We start from the raw sequence: 23,133 nt of genomic DNA, 5'->3' as shown, positions 1-23,133 counted from the left end.
GAGCTGTGATTCTTTCAGGAGGCTGCCGTCCGGCAGTCTCATAAGCCAAACGGATAATGCTTTTAAGCCAAAAGGAAAGAGAGGTAGAAGTTGCTTTTTGACCTCTCCTTTTACCAGAATAAACAACAAACAAAGAAGAAGTTTGTCTGAAATCTTTAGTGGCCTCTAAATAGAATTTTAGAGCACGGACTACGTCCAAATTGTGTAACAAACGTTCCTTCTTTGAAACTGGATTCGGGCACAAAGAAGGTACAACTATCTCCTGGTTAATATTCTTGTTGGAAACTCTTCTAGCAGAAGAAATTGCAACCAAAAACAAAACTTTCCAAGATAATAACTTAATATCTACGGAATGTAAGGGTTCAAACGGAACCCCTTGAAGAACTGAAAGAACTAGATTAAGACTCCAGGGAGGAGTCAAGGGTCTGTAAACAGGCTTGATTCTAACCAGAGCCTGAACAAACGCTTGAACGTCTGGCACAGCTGCCAGCCTTTTGTGAAGTAAAACAGATAACGCAGAAATCTGTCCCTTCAGAGAACTTGCAGATAATCCCTTCTCCAAACCCTCTTGTAGAAAGGATAAAATCCTAGGAATTTTTATCTTGTTCCATGGGAATCCTTTAGATTCACACCAATAGATATATTTTTTCCATATCTTATGGTAAATTTTTCTAGTTACAGGCTTTCTAGCCTGAATCAGAGTATCAATTACAGAATCTGAAAACCCACGCTTTGATAAAATCAAGCGTTCAATCTCCAAGCAGTCAGTTGGAGAGAAACCAGATTCGGATGTTCGAATGGACCCTGAACAAGAAGGTCATGTCTCAAAGGTAGCTTCCATGGTGGAGCCGATGACATATTCACCAGGTCTGCATACCAAGTCCTGCGTGGCCACGCAGGAGCTATCAAGATCACCGAAGCCCTCTCCTGGTTGATCCTGGCTACCAGCCTGGGAATGAGAGGAAACGGTGGGAAAACATAAGCTAGGTTGAAGGTCCAAGGTGCTACTAGTGCATCTACTAGAGTCGCCTTGGGATCCCTGGATCTGGACCCGTAACAAGGAACCTTGAAGTTCTGACGAGACGCCATCAGATCCATGCCTGGAATGCCCCATAATTGAGTTATTTGGGCAAAGATTTCCGGGTGGAATGTCTGACGACTCAAAAAATCTGCTTCCCAATTTTCCACTCCTGGGATGTGGATTGCAGACAAGTGGCAGGAGTGATCCTCCGCCCATTGAATTATCTTGGTCACTTCCTCCATCGCCAGGGAACTCCTTGTTCCCCCCTGATGGTTGATATATGCAACTGTCGTCATGTTGTCTGATTGAAACCTTATGAATTTGGCCTTTGCTAGATGAGGCCAAGCTTTGAGAGCATTGAATATCGCTCTCAGTTCCAGAATGTTTATCGGGAGAAGAGATTCTTCCCGAGACCATAAACCCTGAGCTTTCAGGGGTTCCCAGACCGCGCCCCAGCCCACCAGACTGGCGTCGGTCGTGACAATGACCCACTCTGGTCTGCGGAAGCTCATTCCCTGTGACAGGTTGTCCAGGATTAGCCACCAACGGAGTGAATCTCTGGTCCTTTGATCTACTTGAATCGTCGGAGACAAGTCTGTATAATCCCCATTCCACTGTCTGAGCATGCACAGTTGTAATGGTCTTAGATGAATTCGTGCAAAAGGAACTATGTCCATTGCTGCAACCATCAATCCTATTACTTCCATGCACTGCGCTATGGAAGGACGAAGAACAGAATGAAGAACTTGACAAGAGCTTAGAAGTTTTGATTTTCTGACCTCTGTCAGAAAAATCCTCATTTCTAAGGAGTCTATTATTGTTCCCAAGAAGGGAACTCTTGTTGACGGGGAAAGAACTTTTTTCTATGTTCACTTTCCATCCGTGAGATCTGAGAAAGGCTAGGACGATGTCCGTATGAGCCTTTGCTTTTGACAGAGACGACGCTTGAATCAGGATGTCGTCCAAGTACGGTACTACTGCAATGCCCCTTGGTCTTAGAACCGCTAGAAGGGACCCTAGTACTTTTTTGTGAAAATTCTCGGAGCAGTGGCTAATCCGAATGGAAGTGCCACAAACTGGTAATGCTTGTCCAGAAAAGCGAACCTTAGGAACTGATGATGTTCCTTGTGGATAGGAATATGGAGGTACGCATCCTTTAAATCCACCGTGGTCATAAATTGACCTTCCTGGATGGTAGGAAGGATCGTACGAATGGTTTCCATTTTGAACGATGGAACCCTGAGAAATTTGTTTAGGATCTTGAGATCTAGAATTGGTCTGAATGTTCCCTCTTTTTTGGGAACTATGAACAGGTTGGAGTAAAACCCCATCCCTTGTTCTCTTATTGGAACTGGATGAATTACTCCCATCTTTAACAGGTCTTCTACACAATGTAAGAATGCCTGTCTTTTTATTTGGTTTGAAGATAATTGAGACCTGTGGAACCTTCCCCTTGGGGGTAGTTCCTTGAATTCCAGGAGATAACCTTGAGAAACTATTTCTAGTGCCCAAGGATCCTGAACATCTCTTGCCCAGGCCTGAGCAAAGAGAGAAAGTCTGCCCCCCACCAGATCCGGTCCCGGATCGGGGGCCATCCCTTCATGCTGTTTTGGTAGCAGTGGCAGGCTTCTTGGCCTGCTTACCCTTGTTCCAGCCTTGCATCGGTCTCCAGGCTGGTTTGGGTTGAGAAGTATTACCCTCTTGCTTAGAGGATGTAGAAGTAGAGGCTGGTCCGTTTCTGCGAAAGGGACGAAAATTAGGCTTATTTCTAGCCTTAAAAGACCTATCCTGAGGAAGGGCGTGGCCCTTTCCTCCGGTGATGTCTGAAATAATCTCTTTCAAATCAGGACCAAACAGTGTTTTGCCCTTGAAAGGGATGTTAAGCAATTTTGTCTTGGAAGACACATCCGCTGACCAAGACTTTAGCCAGAGCGCTCTGCGCGCCACGATAGCAAATCCTGAATTTTTCGCCGCTAATCTCGCTAATTGCAAAGCGGCATCTAGAATAAAAGAGTTAGCCAATTTAAGTGCATGAACTCTGTCCATAACCTCCTCATACGAAGATTCTTTATTGAGCGACTTTTCTAGTTCTTCGAACCAGAAACACGCTGCCGTAGTGACAGGAACAATGCATGAAATTGGTTGAAGAAGGTAACCTTGCTGAACAAACATCTTTTTAAGCAAACCCTCTAATTTTTTATCCATAGGATCTTTAAAAGCACAACTATCTTCTATGGGAATAGTAGTGCGTTTGTTTAGAGTAGAGACCGCCCCCTCGACCTTAGGGACTGTCTGCCATAAGTCCTTTCTGGGGTCGACTATAGGAAATAATTTCTTAAATATAGGGGGAGGAACAAAAGGTATGCCGGGCCTTTCCCATTCCTTGTTTACTATGTCCGCCACCCGCTTGGGTATAGGAAAAACATCGGGGGGCACCGGAACCTCTAGGAACTTGTCCATCTTACATAATTTCTCTGGAATGACCAAATTGTCACAATCATCCAGAGTAGATAATACCTCCTTAAGCAGTGCGAGATGTTCTAATTTAAATGTTACAACATCAGGTTCAGCTTGTTGAGAAATTTTTCCTGAATCTGAAATTTCTCCCTCAGACAAAACCTCCCTCCTGGCCCCTTCAGATTGGTGTGAGGGTATGTCAGAAACGTTATCATCAGCGTCCTCTTGCTCTTCAGTGTTTAAAACAGAGCAATCGCGCTTTCTTTGATAAGTAGGCATTTTAGATAAAATATTTGCAATAGAATTATCCATAACAGCCGTTAATTGTTGCATAGTAATAAGTATTGGCGCACTAGATGTACTAGGGGCCTCTTGTGTGGGCAAAACTGGTGTAGACACAGAAGGGGGTGATGCAGTACCATGCTTACTCCCCTCATCTGAAGAATCATCTTGGGCACTATTATTATCTGTGGCATCATTGTCCCTACTTTGTTTGGACACCATGTCACAATTATCACATATATTTAAATGGGGAGACACATTGGCTTTCATACATATAGAACATCGTTTATCTGATGGTTCAGACATGTTAAACAGGCTTAAACTTGGCAACAAAGCACAAAAAACGTTTTAAAATAAAACCGTTACTGTCACTTTAAATTTTAAACAGAACACACTTTATTACTGAATATGCGAAAAAGTATGAAGCAATTGTTCAAAATTCACCAAAATTTCACCACAGTGTCTTAAAGCCTTAAAAGTATTGCACACCAAATTTGAAAGCTTTAACCCTTAAAATAACGGAACCGGAGCCGTTTTTACATTTAACCCCTATACAGTCCCAGGAATCTGCTTTGCTGAGACCCAACCAAGCCCAGAGGGGAATACGATACCAAATGACGCCTTCTATAAGCTTTTTCAGTGGATCTTAGCTCCTCACACATGCATCTGCATGCCTTGCCTTCCAAAAACAACTGCGCATTAGTGGCGCGAAAATGAGGCTCTGCCTATGACTAGAGAAGGCCCCATCTGAAAAAGGTGTCCATACAGTGCCTGCCGTTTTTTAACAACAATCCCCAAGATTATAATAACTATAAAGAGCTATAATCTGTCAAATATGCTTAGCAAAGTAATCGTTTTAGCCCAGAAAAATGTCTACCAGTTTTTTAAGCCCTTATAAAGCCTTTATTCTTTTACTTAATCTAAGAAAATGGCTTACCGGTCCCCATAGGGAAAATGACAGCCTTCCAGCATTACCAAGTCGTGTTAGAAATGTGGCCAGTCATACCTCAGGCAGAAAAGTCTGCCAACTGCTTCCCCCAACTGAAGTTACTTCATCTCAACAGTCCTGTGTGGAAACAGCAATCGATTTTAGTAACGTTTGCTAAAATCATCTTCCTCTCACAAACAGAAATCTTCTTCTCTTTTCTGTTTCAGAGTAAATAGTACATACCAGCACTATTTTAAAATAACAAACACTTGATTGAAGAATAAAAACTACATTTAAACACCAAAAAACTCTTAGCCATCTCCGTGGAGATGTTGCCTGTGCAACGGCAAAGAGAATGACTGGGGTAGGCGGAGCCTAGGAGGGATCATATGACCAGCTTTGCTGGGCTCTTTGCCATTTCCTGTTGGGGAAGAGAATATCCCACAAGTAAGGATGACGCCGTGGACCGGACACACCTATGTTGGAGAAAAAAAAATATTTGGGTTCAGTGTCCCTTTAAGATTTAGCACAACAGTACTAAATTCCAGTCAATAGGTAATAAATAAAAAGTCATGTAGACAGGGGGCTGTCAGAAGATTCTTAGATACAAGGTAATCAGAGGAAAAAGTATATTAATTTAAATGTGTTGGGTATGCAAAACTGGGAAATGGGTAATAAAGGGATTATCAATCTTTTAAAACAATAAAAATTCTATTGTAGACTGTCCCTTCAATTATGAAAAATTACTGCCTAGCGATAGCTCTAAGAATCTTTTCGAAGGTTCTCGGTGCCCTTCTATCAGTAATTAGAGAGCAGGTTATTGCGGTATTTCCATATTTGGATGCTATCTTGGTACTAGCTCAATCTTTTCATTTAGCAGAATCTCACACGAAACAACTAGTGTGGTTTCTTCAAAGACATGGTTGGAGGATCAATTTACAAAAGTTTCTTGATTCCTCAGACAAAGGTCACCTTTTTAGGGTTCCAGATAGATTCAGTGTCCATGACTTTCTTTGACAGATAAGAGATGAATGAAGCTAGTTTTAGCTTGTCTAAACCTTCAGCCTCTATAATTTCCTTCAGTGGTAATGTGCATGGAAGTTTTAGGTCTCATGACTGCAGCATCAGATGCGATCCCCTTTGCTCGTTTTCATACGAGGCCTCTACAGCTTTGCTTGTCGCAGCAATGGTGCAGGGATTATATTCAGATATCACAACTGATATACTTAAATCCCAACACTCAACTCTCTCCGACTTGGTGGTTAGACAGTCACCTTATTGTTCAAGGGGACTCATTTGTTCGTCCCACCTGGACTGTGATCACACCAGATGCAAGTCTAACAGGTTGGGGAGCTGTCAGGGGGTCTCTGACAGCCCAAGGGGTTTGGTATCCTCAAGAGGCGAGGTTGCCAATCAATATTTTAGAACTCTGTGCTATTTTCAGAGCTCTTCAGGTGTGGCCTCTATTGAAGAGAGAACTTTACATTTGTTTTCAAACAGACAATGTCACAACAGTTGCATATGTCAATCATCAAGGTGGGACTCACAGTCCTTCAGCAATGAAGGAAGTATCTCTGATACTTTCTTGGGCGGAAGCCAACTCTTGTCAAATTTCTGTGATTCATATCTCAGGTGTGGACAGTTGGGAAGTGGATTATCTCAGCCGTTACATCCGGGGGAGTGGTCTCTCCATACAGATGTCTTTTTTCGACTTGTACAGATGTGTGGTCTTTCCGAAATAGTTCTGATGGCCTCCCGTCTAAACAAGAAGCTTCCCAGATACATTTCCAGGTCCAGGGATCCTCAGGCGGAGATGGTGGATGCCTTAGCAATTCCTTGGTTTTACCAACCTGCTTATATTTTTCCGCTTCTGGTTCTTGTTCCAAGGGTGATCTCCAAGATCATAATGGAACAATCTCGTGTGTTTCTGATAGCACCAGCATGGCCTCACAGGGTTTGGTATACAGATCTTGTCCGGATGTCCAGTTGCCAGCCTTGGCCACTTCCTTTAAGGCCAGACCTTCTTTCTCAAGGGTCGTTTATCCATCAGGATCTCAAATCTCTAAATTTGATGGCATGGAAATTGAGCGCTTAGTGCTTAGTCATAGAGGTTTCTCTGACTCAGTGATTAGCACTATGATACAGGCTTGTAAGTCTGTCTCAAGGAACATTTATCATCTTTTAGAATTCCTAGGATTTTACAGTTTCTTCAGGATGGTTTAGAGAAGGGTTTGTCTGCAAATAATTTGAAAGGACAAATCTATGCTCTGTCTTATTTCATAGAAAGATAGCTAAACTTACTAATATTAATTGTTTTGTTCAGGCTTTGATTCGTATCAAACTTGTTATTAAATCTATTTCTCCTCCTTGGAGTCTCAATTTGGTTTTGAAGATTTTACAGGCTCCTCCTTTGAGCCTATGGATTCTCTGGATATTAAATTACTTTCTTGGAAAGTGATATTTCTTTTGGCTCTTATGCTAGAACAGTTTCCGAATTGTCTGCTCTCTCTTGTGAGTCTCCTTATCTGATTTTCCTTAAGGATAAAGCCGTTTTGCGGACTTCATTTAAATTTTTACTTAAGGTTGTGAATTCTAACAACATCAATAGGGAAATTGTTCCTTCTTTATGTTCTAATCCTCTTGAAAAATCTTTACATTCTTTGAATGTGGCAAGAGCTTTGAAATATTATGTTGAGGCTACTAAAGATTTCAGAAAGACTTCTAGTCTTATTTTTTCTGGCTTCAAGAAAGGTCAGAAAGCTTCTGCCATTTCTTTGGCATCTTGGTTGAAACTTTTGATTCACAAAGCTTATTTGGAAGCGGGGCAGTCTTCGCCTCAGAGAATTACAGCTCATTCTACTAGATCAATTGCCATTTCTTGGGCTTTTAAGAATGAAGCTTCAGTTGATCAAATTTGCAAAGCAGCAACGTGGTCTTTGCATACTTTTACTAAATTTGACCATTTTGATGTGTTTGTTTCTTCGGAAGCAGCCTTTGGTAGAAAGGTTCTTCAGGCAGTTGTCTCAGTTTGATTCTAATGACTGATCTTAGTTTTTTTGAAAAGTTTAAGAAAAAACTTTATTTTTTGGATTTAATTTCTCAGCGGATTTAGCTGTTATTTTATCCCTCCCTCTCTAGTGACTTGTGGACTTCCACATCTTGGGTATTATGTCCCATACGTCACTAGCTCATGTACTCTTGCCACTTACATGAAAGAAAACATCATTTATGTAAGAACTTATCTGATAAATTAATTTCTTTCATAGTGGCAAGAGTCCATGAGACCCACCCTATTTTTTGCGGTTTTGATTTTTTTGTAAAAAGCAGTTTATTTTTTTTCCAGTTCCTCTTTTTGTATGCTTTTTACTCCTTTTACACCTCACTTCTTGGCTACACGCTAAACTAAGGTATATGTGAGGTGTATTTACAGGCATTTTGAGGTTTAGGAAACTTTGCCCCCTCCTAGTAGAAATGTATAACCCATACGTCAGTAGCTCATGGACTCTTGCCACTATGAAAGAAATTAATTTATCAGGTAAGTTCTTACATAAATTATGTTTTTATATTACTATACATTTTAGAATGGGTCCTTTTAGTATTATTGCATTTAAGCTTTGCACTTATTTGTAATTTAATACATTGACATTTTTATCTAGCAGTGATTTTACACATTCTGATTATGCTTTGAAAGTTTTTTTGTTACTTTAATAATTTAGGACCACACTTTTTATAACATTATACTGCACATTGTATTTTCTCCATTGTAAACTGACAATTTCAGAAAGTGGGAGGGACAGGGCAGTTTCCTGGGCTAAACAGGGGAGTTCCCAGGGTATGTCTGAATCTCTCTCGCGAGTCTTGTGACATATTCTAAGCATTTTAAACAAGCTGGTCTCACTGATTTGTTTGAAGTTTGCTCAAAATTTACAATAGACATATTTTAACAGAAAATTAAAGTATACTAAAATAGACACAAGCAAGTTAAATTTTAGTGAAAACATTTCAGTTAAATTTGGCATTGATGCAAACTAAGCCTTTATATCAGCCCCAGGGGTTATAAAGTTACCTTCTCTCTCCGTTGTGAAATTTGTCTCCCAGAGAGCTTCATTACTTTCTATGGAAGGCATCTCTCTGGGGATTTCCAGGTTCCCCACTTTTCTTAGAAAATTCAGTGAGTTCTGTCCATGTGAAGTCAGCACTATATTCTTTCGCCAAACTATGGAATGTTTGATCATCTGACCCATAGAAAGTAATAAAGCTCCTTGGGAAACTGAAGCTGACGGTTTTTCAGTTTTAATAAGACATGCAAAGTGCAATCTAATTTATAAAAAAAAACATTTATATATACACACATATACACAGTATGAGCCTTATATGTTAAAGTTACACAGAAACTACTATAAAGAAAATGCAGATACTGATCTAAAAATTCAGTATAAAACCATTTTTTTAAAAAGCACACTTATTTAGAAGTTCCCAGTTTAGCTCTGTTGAAAAGGTTAGCTTTAACACCCACTCCAAGTGGTTCTATAACAAGAAGAGCAGACTTTCCCCCTGCCCCTGCATATTAAAATACTCTCTATACAAACAGGAGCAAGCTGGAGTAGGCATACATCAGTATTCTCCTAAAACTTTGGGGCTTGGTTAGGAGTCTGAAAATCAGCACAATGTTATTTAAAAATGAGCAAAACTATACTTTAAATAAAAAAAAATAAGCTGTATATGCTATATAAATAGATCTACAAAACATTTATGTAAAGTAAAATCTAGTGTATAATGTCCCTTTAATAAGGCACAAAGAAAACAACTTCCTAGATATTTAAATTATCAGTGAAGAAAGAGAAAACGGATTTATTTATTTTTTAATTAGCCACACAGGGGTAAGTGAAAAATTTTAACAATGAGGAGCTAAGGTTTAATTAAAATAAATGTGGTTACATTAACATAAAATTAGCTTAGGACCATATATTTGAAAATAAAAAATAAATTGTAAGAAAGATTTATGAGCAACAGAAATAAAAGGACAAGATGTAGATTAATGGTTTGCTGAAAACATACCTGCTGGTCTGGAGATATGGATTCCAGTGCTTTTTGAATGACACGACATCCATACATTTGTAAGGCAAGAGGAAGAACGTGCCCACGTATACGCGTTGCAAGAGCTAATTTGTGGTCCATACTCCCAAACTGCAAAATACAGGGGTAATGTTACACGTCAGGCTTATAAAAGAGGTAGTTCTGCTTGAACATAAGATTGTCTGATTTTGAAAATGAACAAAGAGTACTTAAAGGGACAGTAAAGTCAAAATTAAACTTTCATAATTCAGATAGGACATGCAATTTAAAACTGCTTTCCAATGTACTTTTATCGTCAAATTTGCTTTGGTTTTCTTGGTATTCTTTGTTGAAGACTAAAACAATGTAGGCTCATACGATTTCCAAGCCCTTGAAGGCCGCCTCAGTGCATTTTGACAGGTTTTTTTACAGCTGGACAGTGCTAGTTCACATGTGCCATATTGGTAACATTGTGCTCACTCTCGTGGAGTTATGCAAGAGTCAGCACCGATTAGCTGAAATGCAAGTAAAGCACATACTAGTTTAAACACAGAAGTAATCAGTGTCGGTTATGTAAAACTGGGATATTGTTAATATAAAGGGATTATCTATCTTTTAAACAATAACATTTTTCAAGTAGACTGTCCATGTAAATTAACCCAATACTTGTTACATACCAGACAAGCATCATGCAACCAGTTCCACAGCCTATAAGCTTCTGAAAAGTACATGAGACTTAAATAACCGTTTGTTAGCAACTGAAAATGGTTACCAAGCTCCGCCCACTTATTTCTTCTTGTTCAATTAGCTGTTTTCTTGTATGACTGTTTAGCAGTGCATTTTTGGTGAACAGCCTAGGTTGTTCTTGCCGATTGGTGGATAGATTCACCCACCAATAAACAAGTGTTGTCCAGCTGTCTAAACCAAAAATTGTCTGGCTCGCTAGCTTAGATGCCTCATTTTTCAAATAAAGATAGCAAGAGAAAGAAGAAAAATTAATAACTTTGTAATTTACTTCTATTATCAATTTTTTTTCGTTCTGTTTCTATCTTTATTTAAAAAGCAGGAATGTAAATTTTAGCAGCAAGCCCATTTTTTAGGTTCAGCACCATGGATAGCGCTTGCTTACTGGTGGTTTACATTTAGCCACCAATAAGCAAGCATAACCCAGGTTCTCAACCAAAAATGGGTCGGCTCCTATGTATCATATTCCTGCTTTTTAAATAAAGATAGCAGGAGAGTGAAGAAAATTTAGTAGGAGTAAATTAGAAAGTTGCTTAAAATTGCATGCTCTGAATCATAAAAGAAAAAAAAAATTGGGTTTCGTGTCCCTATAAAAGGTTTCATGTACTTAAAACTTATCGATGTGGGACCAGCTGCAGGATACTTCTCTGGTACGTAACAATATGTAATCAAAATGATGTATTGGGTCTAGACTGTCCCTTTAATAAAGTATATAAAGTTATGGAAGAGTTTTGCTCAGCATGGCAGTTTTAGGTGGGGAGACATTTTTCTTTTGCAAAATTTGGACTATTGAGGCACAGATCTATCCACTTTTAATCTGGCCCAAACCATCCAGGAACTACCACCAATAAATAACTTGTGATGTAAACATTATGTACATGTATTTTTAACCCTTTGTTTCACAGAATCTGCATCAACATGTTGGCTTAGTTTATGACTTTATATTCCACGCAAAAGGCCACATTTTTAGAAGGTAAAAACATTGTAAATGCACATGTATGAATATTTAGTCAAAACAGTAAACAAATACTATGCAGAAGTAATACACCATTTACAAGCAACGTACTTCAAAAAATTTCTGTATAACATAATTTCCAAATACATCTGTCATCAACTGGTAGGCAGCTTGCAGAATCTCATTGAATACCATATGACGTTCTGCCGGAGTGGCACGTTCTAACTTCTGCTGTATGAATCTGAAATAACAGATCATTAGGACAAGAAAACATTTAAAAAAAAACCAAAACATTAAAGTCCTTTAAATGAACTTCGGTATGCAAAGAAGTAAAATTACACTCTGCAGGTACAACTACCTTCCAGTTAAAGTAAAGTAGAGGTACAATCATAAATGTTGCATGTACAGTTTTGTATCTGGTCCTAGAGTATCTCAAGGGCCCTCAAAAAAAAAAAATAAAAAAAAAAAAAATAAAACCACACAGCTATTTTCCCTTGCTGGGCCATAGTTTGTACTTTCCTATTTAGAGTCTTTTTGCACTTAACTGCTAGAGAAATCAACGAGATGTGCCTTTTTCTGACGATCAAATGAGCAAGACTGGAATATATCCAATTGGACATAAGCAACTCCACCTAAAAGCCCAAGAAGACTTAATGCGACAGCAAAGAACTTGTAATTACAAGACATTTCTGTTGTGATGCTATAGAATGACCTATCGGCCAAGTCAACAGGTTTTTAAAACATCCTTTTTACTGCAATTATTTTTCAATAGCCAAACTACACCAAGCATTTGCCTTATTTGCAGGAGCCAATCTGGGCTTTAGTCTGCAGACAACAGCTTGCCACTGTTGTAAAGTTAGTATAAGGTGAACTGTTTTGCAGTTATCAGCTAAAAGCTAGTGGACAGATATGTAGCAGGGTCAGCAGATGCATTTCAAGGTTAGAGAGTTAGAAATTGCTCTATTTTAAGTGCTAAATTACATAAAAAGGCAGCAAAAAATAATAAAAAATGAAATACATTGCAAAATTGTTTTATTATGCATAACTAAACATTTTATAAAAACATTTCAAAATTGTTTACTGTCCCTTTAAATTTCAAAATACAGAGCAGGCAAGAGACAAATTCAAGATGTTTTCCTCAGTTGCAAGAGAGTCTATAAATGCAATTAAATAAAGATTCGCTAAAAGTGAGGGAGATAGGGTAATTGATTAATCAGCCAAATACAGCAACTGTTCCAAATCATAAGGCTGTGGTTCAAAAAACTGGAAGGACCAACACATTTATCCTTTTGAAGTTGACAAAGTGAATAGTACTAAAAAAAGTATGTTAACCCCTTAATGACCACAGCACTTTTCCATTTTCTGTCCGTTTGGGACCAAGGCTATTTTTACATTTCTGCGGTGTTTGTGTTTAGCTGTAATTTTCCCCTTGCTCATTTAATGTACCCACACATATTATATACCGTTTTTCTCGCCATTAAATGGACTTTCAAAATATACCATTATTTTCCTCATATCTTATAATTTACTATAAATTTTTTTATAAAATATGAGGAAAAAATAGAAAAAAACACACTTTTTCTAACTTTGACCCCCAAAATCTGTTATACATCTACAACCACCAAACAAAAACCATGCTAAATAGTTTCTAAATTTTGTCCTGAGTTTAGAAATACCCAATGTTTACATGTTCTTTGCTTTTTTTGCAAGTTATAGGGCCATAAATACAAGTAGCACTTTGCTATTTCCAAACCACTTTTTTTCAAAATTAGCGCTAGTTACATTGGAACACTGATATCTTTCAGGAATCCCTGAATATCCCTTGACATGTATATATTTTTTTTTAGAAGACATCCCAAAGTATTGATCTAGGCCCATTTTGGTATATTTCATGCCACCATTTCACCGCCAAATGCGATCAAATAAAAAAAAATGTTCACTTTTTCACAATTTTTTTCACAAACTTTAGGTTTCTCACTGAAATTATTTACAAAAAACTTATGCAATTATAGCATACATGGTTGTAAATGCTTCTCTGGGATCCCCTTTGTTCATAAATAGCAGACATATATGGCTTTGGTTTTGCTTTTTAATAATTAGAAGGCTGCTAAATGCGACTGCGCACCACACGTGTATTATGCCCAGCAGTGAAGGGGTTAATTAGGGAGCATGTAGGGAGCTTCTAGGGTTAATTTTAGCTTCAGTGTAGTGTAGTAGACAACCCCAAGTATTGATCTAGGCCCATTTTGGTATATTTCATGCCACCATTTCACCGCCAAATGCAATCAAATTAAAAAAAAACGCTAAATTTTTCACAATTTTAGGTTTCTCACTGAAATTATTTACAAACAGCATGTGCAATTATGGCACAAATAGTTGTAAATGCTTCTCTGGGATCCCCTTTGTTCAGAAATAGCAGACATATATGACTTTGGGGTTGCTTTTTGGTAATTAGAAGGCCGCAAAGTGCTGCTGCGCATCACACATGTATTATGGCTAGCAGTCAAGGGGTTAATTAGGTAGTTTGTAGGGAGCTTGCGGGGTTAATTTTAGCTTTAGTGTAGAGATCAGCCTCCCACCTGACACATCAGACCCCCTGATATCTCCCAAACAGCTCCCTTCCCTCCCCCACCCCACAATTGTCCCCGCCATCTTAAGTACTGGCAGAAAGTCTGCCAGTACTAAAATAAAAGTTTTTTTTTTTAAAAAAAAAATACATCTTTAGCATATTTACATATGCTACTTTGTAGGATCCCCCCTTAGCCCCCAACCTCCCTGATCCCCCCCAAAAACAGCTCTCTAACCCCCCCCCCTGCCTTATTGGGGGCCATCTTGGGTACTGGCAGCTGTCTGTCAGTACCCAGTTAACAATATTTTTTCCTCTTTTTGTATTTATTTTTTTTACATTTTGCTGTAGTGTAGCTTCCCCACGACCAACCCCTACCCCCCCCCCCACCCAGATCCCTTAGATTAGTTTTTGGGGGCATTTACTCCCCCACTTCCTCCCACTTACTACAAAATTATTTCTGTAGTGTAAGTGGTTCCCACCCGCTCCCTCCCGTGCACGCGCCCCGCCCGCCGATCCCCCGTGCACGCGCGCGTGTCTGTGCGCGCCCCTGACTCTCCCGCCCCCGATCCCGCCCCCCTCTGTGAATCTGAAGCCATCGATGGCCGCCCACCCGCCTCCCACTGCAGCTCCCACCCACCAACGATTGCGGCCATCGATGGCCGGTGTAGAGAGGGCCACAGAGTGGCTCTCTCTGCACCGGAGGGGTACAAATTGTTATTGCAGGATGCCTCGATATTGAGGCATCCTGCAATAACCGGAAAGCAGCTGGAAGCGATGAGGATCGCTTCCAGCTGCTTTCCAAACCGAGGACGTACGCCACACGTCCTCAGGCGTTAACTGCCTTTTTTCTGAGGACGTGTGGCGTACGTCCTCGGTCATTAAGGGGTTAAAGGGACACTGAACCCAATTTTTTTTCTTTTGTGATTCAGATAGAGCATGCAATTTTAAGCAACTTTCTAATTGACTCCTATTATCAAATTGTCTTCATTCTATTGGTATCTTTATTTGAAATACAAGAATGGAAGTTTAGATGCCGTCCCATTTTTGGTGAACTAGGTTGTTCTTGCTGATTGGTGTATAAATTCACCCACCAATAAACAAGTGCTTCCCATGGTACAGAACAAAAAAAATAGCTTAAATGCCTTTTTCAAATAAAGAAAGGAAGAGAACAAAGAAAAATTAATAGGTGTAAATTAGAAAATTGCATGCTCTATCTGAATCACAAAAGAAAAAAAATTGGGTTGTGTCCCTTTAATTATGTATTGCCTGCTGCTAATTGTCAATCCCTTTTGGGGAAAAAATCAATACAGAAGTAGTGTGTGTATATATATATATATATATATATATATATATATATATATATATATATATATATTTTTTATTGAAATTTAGAGAATACATAATTAAATTATTATTTAGAATGCATGTTGCTTTTACCTCTACCTTTACTGGAAGTGCATGCCTTTTCTGGGGGGTTAGGACTTCAAAAGTTATTAGGTATAAAAGTGCATCTAGATAATATTCAATTCTTTCAATTTTAAAATTGTTTTCCCTTAATGTGTTTCCAATGACTGGTTATACAACAGAATAAATTGTATGAGAAATTACGTCTCTAGGTTTATTTTTGTATATGAAATAACAGGTGTTCTTTGAAATCACAACCCATTAAAATGGGTTGAGCTTGCAGTAAAATCAGATCTAATTTTATCACTTTCTGTACACACATGCTTCTTTATATGATCTTGTATATGTGATAGTGAAAGACAGCACCTTTTTTCCTTCTGGGGCACGGGAAAGGGTTAGCCAGACCCCAATATGTATTCAAAAGAAGTAGTTTTCCAGCCTCCAGTTAAATTTTAAAAAGACCTTTATTAATTTCTTACAGGGTCCATCATATCAACAACATTTCAAACCTATACTGGAGGCTGGAAAACTGCTTCTCTTTATATGATCTCCAATCTATATGCCAAAGCTAAATACTTAGGCCCTGATATGCAAGATTCTCCAGCAAAAGATAAAGGGAGGAACTCTCTAGCATTGCGGGATCTCTCTCATTTATGTATGTGAAGCAGAGAGTTAAGCAGAGTCAAGTCAAATCTCATGAGATCACAGTAAAATAGTTCATGACCTCAGCACTGCTGATGCTGATTGGCTGCTGTTCATTTCTTAATTTTTTTTAAAATTTTTTACCTGCAGCTGGGAGCAGCTGAGTATAACTTTTTACACAGAACTTACTCTGCTGAGCTGAGGAAGTTGTGAGGTAAAATATCTTCCTTTTTTACATAGAGATGCTCAGGTGATATTTTCCCGTCAGCTTTTTACAGTTATACTGCATCAGTTTCAAGTGATTTAGCATATGAGTATTAATTTATGTCCCTTTAAGTTTGCTCAAAATTCACAATACACACACTTATTTTAACTAACAGAAAAGTGATATATACTAAAATACTGTATAGACAAAAGCAAGTGAAAACATTGTAGTGAAAACATTTCAGTTTAATTTGGAATTGATGCCTACAGAGCCTTTATATCAGCCCCAGGGGTTCTCCAGTTACCGTCTCTCTCCCAAGTGAAATTTTGTATCCCAGAGAGTTTCATTACTTTCCATGGAAGGAATATCTCAGCTCTTAGTGATTTCCAGGTTCCTGCCCCTTTCTTAGAAAATTCAAGGAGTTATGTCCCTGTGAAGACAGCACAATAATCTCTCTCTCAACTAGAGAATGTTTGGTTATCTAGTCCATAGAAAGTAAATGACTCTCTCTGGGAAACTGAAGCTGTCAGTTTTTCAGTTTGAAATAAGAGACATGCAAAGTGCAATCTAATTTGTAAAAAATACACAAATATACAAAGTATGATCCTTATTTGTTAAAGTTACACAGAAACTGTGAAAGCATAATCAGAATTTGTAAAATCACAATCCTAAATACACTGCTGTATACAAAAAAAAATACAAAACAGAAAGTGCCAAGTTTACGTTATACAATGGACTTGCACGCCCCTTGGAGAAGTAAAGCAAAATCTGCCTTTTGAAAATTTCACTAGGGATCTCAGAGTTCTGAAGGATCATTTTAGAATATCTCACCTGTGCTACAAGTGAACGCTAAAGCCAAGAGAGAAAATGTAGTACAGCTCAGAAGTAACTTTTGAGCATGCTAAGCCAACTGCATTAAGATGACACTGCTAAATTTTAAGTAACAGTAACCTTAAAAAAATAAAGTGCTATAAACAACTAGTATAAAGGTGTATGGTATAGAAACACATGTCCCCAGACTATGTGTACATATTCATACGAAGACCCGGTGGGCTTTGAAGGTACAATATACTTACCGTTCAAAATCTTCATCTACTGTGCTTACCTCAGCTGCAGCAACTTGCTTCCAGTAGACAAGCCCATCGAAGGCAATGCAAGAACAATGTCAAGGATCTAAAGTAGTAATAGCATCTACAACATCTGGGTAGAGCTGTGGATCCCACAATGAGCAACTCACTGAAGACATGTCCACATTTTACCTGGGAGCCTAGTAAAATTACTCACTGAGAAAAGACTTTAGGCTACTTGGTTGACAACTCCTTGTCTACCACTCTGACCAACAGAGGCAAAGAGTAAATGGGGTTCAGATTGGTTAGAGAACCCCTCTAAACGAGTATATCTGCACTTCTTTCACCTCATTCTTCAAAAAGGGTGCAAACGAAAATGACTGAGGATCAACGGAAGTGAGAGTGATTAAAAGCTCTGGTGTGTTGGGTATCTTTTGCCTCCTCCTAGTGTTCACGAGAGGAATTCCCACATGTGATGACTCGCAAAATCTCACCATCTGACAAAAGAAGCGAAGACATAGGAGGAATAGTATGTCTATCCTGTGCTGCATGGTGTGCATAGTGAAAACATAAGGGGGAAAAAAACAAACTTAAAAGTACAGAAAAATTTTAACCTCAGGCTTCTTTAGGCTTGGTTTGAGTTCACCCAAAAAATGTCTCCCCTTTAAATTATTCCCAATGATCCTTTTAACCTGCTAGAGTGTATTAAATTGGTTACAAGTAGCTCCTTTACTCCTATTTCAGCATTTGAAATAGCTGATTTAGCCTGTGGTATCGCCACCTACACTGAACAAATTAATACTGGAGTATAGGCTATTGAATAGCCTAAGTAAACACAGCCAGCAGAAGAGATTACACTCTCAGTGGGATGCAGGATAGTTAAGTAATAAAATTATCATTTTCCATTGTTCTCTCTATGTATTGAGCTTTGGTATTCCAGCCAAATAAAAGATAAGGAAGCAAGTCTGTTTACACATACTTAGAACATAATGAGATCTGATATTACCTTTAAGTTCAACCAATTGTAATAGGCTGTGGTTTCAAAGCACAAAATCAGCTACTTCATATACACAAATAAGCATGAAAATGTAATTTCTCAAATATTTTATACTCTGCAGTTGGTATAACAAGTCATTTAAAATACATTAATGGAAAAACAATTTTACAGTGTACTGTCCCTTTAAGCTTATGCCTTGAACATAGCCCAGATCCTCCAGATAAGTCAAATAGTGGGTGAAGTTTGGCTATTGAAAAATAAACTGCATTAAAAAAGTGTGTAACGTTGTTTAAAAAACATTAAGACGTGGCTGATCATTTATTCTACAGCAACAGAACAGAATGGTCTTGTAATTACAAGGTGTTTACTGTCCTTTTAAAAATGCGACATTTTGCTTTATTCGTAGAAAATATTGTATCACCACAAATTTGAACTGCAGCTGGTGGATTTCTTCCACTGCTGAATCCGATACAGAACCATCAGCCTGTTCAATCAAAGGTATACAATACAAACCATTTCTCCAAAACCAAAAGAGCAAGTTAACAGGCAAAGAACAACATAGTGCAGAGTTAATTAAATTAAAATGGAAATATATTTTTTCATTGCAGTATATTTAATGTGCATTTGACATCTACCATATTAATTTAATTAACTGTACGCTACATTGTACAGTTAACGAATTGCTACCAGGTTGTGTGCTACCAACTATAACTGTGCATGCCTGTGGCTGCTGGAATGGAATCACTAGATTTATTCCCTCATCGAGATTTGATACCTGCATGTGCGCATGCTGGTTATTACATAATCACATTCCACACATTCCTTTCAAACATATGTGGAGTGTGATTACGTAATTCTGAGCATGTGCTCATTGAGGTAGCAAAATCTGACGAGGGAGCAAAATCTGACAGAACACCCAGTATGCAGTGGTGTGCCGTTACTGTAGGTTTCCCAGCTGCTGCAGTCTGTGGCACTGTACTCTGAGTGCGGCCCCACCTAAAGGGCAGGCCTGGTTCAGACTGTTCTCTCCTCCTCCTTCCTGTGTGTGTCACTGCCCCACTAGCTCCTTATCTCCTATTGGCAATCCAAGAGGGGGAGGGCTACACACTGGGTAGAAAAGTGCTAGTCTTAGCTTACTTCACAGTGGCGTCACTAGGGGTTGGTGTCAACCCCCTCTAGGGTGTCACCTAGAGCGGACTGCACCCCCTAGTGACGCCACTGCAGGTCAGAAAGGATGCCAAATTAGCATCATCAAGCTAAAGAGCTCAATAACACTTGTTTACAATATAGCTTTACCCCTAAATCCCTACAGTACGGATGTATGTAAAACAAAAATATTGTTGGTTTCTTAAGTGAAAGTATTTGACTAGGAGACATGTTGGACATAGAAAACTGCAACTTTCTGCAGAGCAAGATAGCATGGAAAAATAGCAAGGAAAGCGTATACCAGTGTCTCTAAACGGGCTTACTACTAACAAGGTTTAAACGGAATGATTCCCTAGAAATGGAAAATGCATTTCTTACAACTTAGACCATTTATATTGGATGAATAAATAAAGCATTTTTTCTTTTTTTTTATAAATTTAGATTTTTCTGTTTAACGCTCTTTAGCTACTGAAAGCAAATAGAACAAATCTTTTAAAATGTCAGAAAAAAATTTAGTAAAAAAATAAGATTTGCACCCACTAAATAGAGAAATACCTAGATTCAGTAACAATCCAGAGAGCTGGGAAGCCTCGGAAACTAATCCTGCATGCTCCTGTAAGCAGGTGTGAAATAAAGGAGGGCAACTAGTAAACAGGGATGTCACTCACACACAATTAAAGGGACATGAAACCCTGATTTTTTTCTTCATGATTCAGATAAATAGAAGTAAATTAGAAAGTTGTTTAAAATTAAGTTCTCTAATTTGCTTAGTTCTCTTGGTATCCTTTGTTAAAAAGCATAAATCGGTTGGCTCAGTAGGTGGGAGCTTGCTGCCAATTGGTGGCCGCAAATATATGCCTCGTCACTTTCTTATGTGTTTAGTTAGCTCCTAGTAGGGCATTGCTGCGCTTTAAAGGATACCAAGAGAATGAAGAAAAATTGACAAAAGCAAATTGAAAAAAATGGTTTAAAAACGTATGCTCTATCTGAATCACAAAAGAAAACGTTGAGGTGTCATGTCTCTTTAATAATGATTCTATTATAATGTTTTAATGAAAAGACCTACCGAGATCCATGCTGGTCTTGAGAAAACTCAACTATGTGCCCAATTAGGTCCCTGAGTTGCAGGTTGGGGAAGCGGTTGTTCCTGAAATCCTCCAATAGTCTACTCCGGCCAGAAGGCATGATATCAGATCTGTTGTACCGCAGACGAGAGGGTGGGAAGAGCTGGCTGTTGGAACTAAACAAACTTGAGGTGCTGGTTGTATTGCGATACTTTGCCTCCGCTCCAGGAGCAGCAGAAATATACCGTCCACTGCCATTTGTTAGCCCTCCTACAAAAAGAAATCATTTGAATTAGAGCTAGAGACCATTTACAGAAGCGCAGTATTTGCCTTGAAGTATTGGGAAGAAAAATGCAACTTACCAGCCACCACCTCTTTAAAGCATGGGTGGGTAAAAACAAAAAGCCTAAACAATGTGTTCCACTGGCAAGGAGAATTAACACCTTTAAAGCACATGCATGTATTGGTTATTACATCAAAAGTAATCAGTTTAACAAAGCACAAGCCAGCTACTCCCCAACAATGACCAGTCCCTTACAAGGAGGAATACAGTGATTTATATAGATACAGCAAGAAAGCATGGAAAGAGGGCCTGATTAGGTTATAGCTGTACTGGAGACATAAAGTAATAGACTGTGTTCTTTCAAATTAAAGGGATATGAAACCCAAAATTGTTCTCATGTATCAGACAGGGCATGCAATTTTAAACTTTCTTATTTACTTCTATTATCATTATTCCTGCTTTTCAACAAAAGATACCAACAAAATTATGAAACGGAAGCTTAGGAGCCCTCCCATTTTTGGAGCACTATATGGCAGCAGTTTTGCAAGAGCACTAGATGGCAGCACTATTTCATGCCATGTAGTTCTCCAGATGCTACCTAGGTATCTCTTCAACACAGAATATCATGGGAACTAAGCAAAATAGTTAATTGGAAAAGTTTAAAATGTTATGCTTTGTCTGAATCACAAAATAAATTATTTTGGTTTTATATCTCTGAGTGTCACTGTAGAAAAAAAAAGAAAAAACTGAACTAAACAAAAACAAAAAAAACAACAACTTATGTCCGCACACCCTTAGTTTTTATATGCCCAAAACATGATAGTGGCAGTCTTACACTTGCTCCATGTTTAGCTACACTATTGTCCTCAGAAACAGCGAGCGATCAGTACCTAAGTTCCATAAGCGCACCAACACGCATTTCATAATCAATCCACAAAGATTCATTCACTCCCCCCCCATTAACAAACACACATTACACATCTTTAAAGGAATAGTCTACCCATAACTAAAATGCACAAGTGCATTTTGAATAGATTTTTTTTTCCCCCTTGCAATACGCGTGTTGCAATGTTTTCCTAATTCACCTACCATTTTTTCAGATTCATACTCAATGATAAATCGGTTTCATTACACTCAAAGTGATAACATAATCAGAATCGACGGGTTTAGTGCCTTGTGCCACTTAGAGATGTTAAACAGTAATACATGCTAGACTTGTATTCAAAGCAAAGAATAGCCATAGAATTTTTGTACAATTATATTAGTTGATTAAACGTTGAAAATATATGTAACAAAGCTTTACTTTCTATAAAGTACTTTAGTTTCCATAAATTCATGGACGCCGCCATGTTTGAACTAGTTTTCTGTTTCTCTCTGTTTGGAACATAGGATTAACTAAAAAGGTTTCCAAACAACCTTGTTTGCACATTCTCTTTTATTGCCTTTTTTAATTTGTTCCTAGTTATCAGCAGGAAAGTTATAAAAGGGGAAAACTTAAGTTTAAACATGGCGACCCTCATTACTTTAGAACTATTTTCAGAGTTAAATTTCAGGAAAAGGGGACAAAATAAAGTATACTGCAAAGTTTAAATACACATTATAAAACATTGCAATATAAAATCTGTTGAACATCACTAAGTTAAATGTATACTACCAGGAAGTCTTCAGATATCCCTACACTTCCTTTCTATAATTTCACTTTATAGTTAGCATTTAGAAAAAAAAAAAACGTATAAATGATTTTCGCCCAAATAAGACGCTTGAAAACAGACCAGGCATATAGCATACAAAAAAGGTGGGTTAGGGGAAAAAAAAAAAACATTAGGAAGCAAAACGTTTAGAACAGTGGATGCTTCCCAGGAAACATAATTTATGCCAAACTGATAAATTAATTTATTTCACACAGATGAGAGTCCACGATCCATTACTCCTGGAAAACACTCTTCCCTACCACTAGGAGGCGGCAAAGACAACCCAAACCCCAAGGAGGCGGCAAAGACTACCAAACCCCAAGAACTCTATAAAACCCCCCCTACCACACCAATACCTCAGTCTAATGTATACCTGAGCACAAAGAGGAAGGAAACTTAATAAGATCCATCAAAATAAGAGCAGGGGAAAATGTGCACAAAAAAAAGGAAAGGCTTTGTGGACTTTTACCACCACGAAAGAAATTAATCAGGTAAGCATAAATTATATTTTCTTTCATACAGGTGGTGAGAGCCACAATCCATTACTCCTGAGAACTAATAGCCAAGCTGTGGCGTATACAAGTAATAAACAGAAACCTCTTTTCAACAAGAGGTTTAAAAAA

General features: G+C 38.4%; 1 protein-coding gene across 1 annotated transcript in view; it reads right to left on the bottom strand.

Annotated features, from left to right (window-relative positions):
• PUM2 (pumilio RNA binding family member 2) overlaps positions 1-23,133 on the bottom strand; it is a 129,063-nt gene that overhangs the window by 5,780 nt on the left and 100,150 nt on the right. The window contains 3 exon segments of the mRNA XM_053711200.1: positions 9,747-9,875; positions 11,554-11,683; positions 20,539-20,806. Coding sequence (XP_053567175.1) covers positions 9,747-9,875; positions 11,554-11,683; positions 20,539-20,806 — 527 coding nt within the window.

Source organism: Bombina bombina, chromosome 4 (assembly GCF_027579735.1).
Source record: "Bombina bombina isolate aBomBom1 chromosome 4, aBomBom1.pri, whole genome shotgun sequence".
NCBI lineage: Eukaryota > Metazoa > Chordata > Amphibia > Anura > Bombinatoridae > Bombina > Bombina bombina.
Note: the sequence above shows the minus strand (reverse complement) of the source record. Positions and strands in the feature narration are given on the sequence as shown.